Source organism: Penaeus monodon, chromosome 27 (assembly GCF_015228065.2).
Source record: "Penaeus monodon isolate SGIC_2016 chromosome 27, NSTDA_Pmon_1, whole genome shotgun sequence".
Lineage (NCBI taxonomy): Eukaryota > Metazoa > Arthropoda > Malacostraca > Decapoda > Penaeidae > Penaeus > Penaeus monodon.
Window position 1 is genome coordinate 21,465,648 of NC_051412.1, and position 705 is coordinate 21,466,352.

At 45.5% G+C, this 705-nt stretch overlaps 1 protein-coding gene across 1 annotated transcript in view; it reads left to right on the forward strand.

Moving 5' to 3' along the window:
* The window catches only part of LOC119590688 (xanthine dehydrogenase/oxidase-like), a 27,694-nt gene that overhangs the window by 8,881 nt on the left and 18,108 nt on the right, over positions 1-705 (forward strand). The window contains exons 5-6 of the mRNA XM_037939375.1: positions 54-188; positions 538-698. Coding sequence (XP_037795303.1) covers positions 54-188; positions 538-698 — 296 coding nt within the window. The remainder of the gene's footprint in view (positions 1-53; positions 189-537; positions 699-705) is intronic.

Below are 705 nucleotides of genomic sequence, written 5' to 3' on the forward strand. Positions count from 1 at the left end.
GGATCTTAATCGATGACCCATTTTCATTCGTCATTCCCCCGGGGTTTCCTCAGGGAACCTGTGTCGCTGCACGGGCTACAGACCCATCTTGGAAGGCTTCAGGAGCTTCACCACCGACGCAGCGACAGGAGGCAGCTGTGGCCGGAGTGACTGTTGTAGAAAGAGGGGCAAAGGATGTGATATAAAAGGTAATGTGAAAGCTATTAATGAGTTGGTGAGATATTTTGAGAGCTCTGTAAAATCCGTGATGGAAATGGATTTGTTATGTTGCAGATGTTGCTATGTTATTATTACAAATTTCCTTTTATTTCTCTTGCCTTCCCCCCCCCCCCTTCTTTTATCCGCCCCAGGCAATTTCTCATTTTTCGTTCTTCCCTTTTTTTTTATTATTTAATTAATTTATTCGCTTGGTTTTAGAAGATTCCACACTTAAGGGGCCACCGTCGCGTGGTTCAGAAAACGGCCCTGTTGACAAATTGATGTACGGAGAAATGAACGGTGAGGTGAACGGAGAAATGAACGGTGAGGTGAACGGAGAAATGAACGGTGAGGTGAATGGAGAGATGAACTGTGAGGTGAACGGAGATGTCAACAACGTCAACGGAGTCACCGACAACATCTCTCATGTGCTCTACGACACTGAGGAATTCCAGCCTTACGACCCAAGCCAAGATATTATCTTCCCGCCAGAACTCAAGGTAAAAA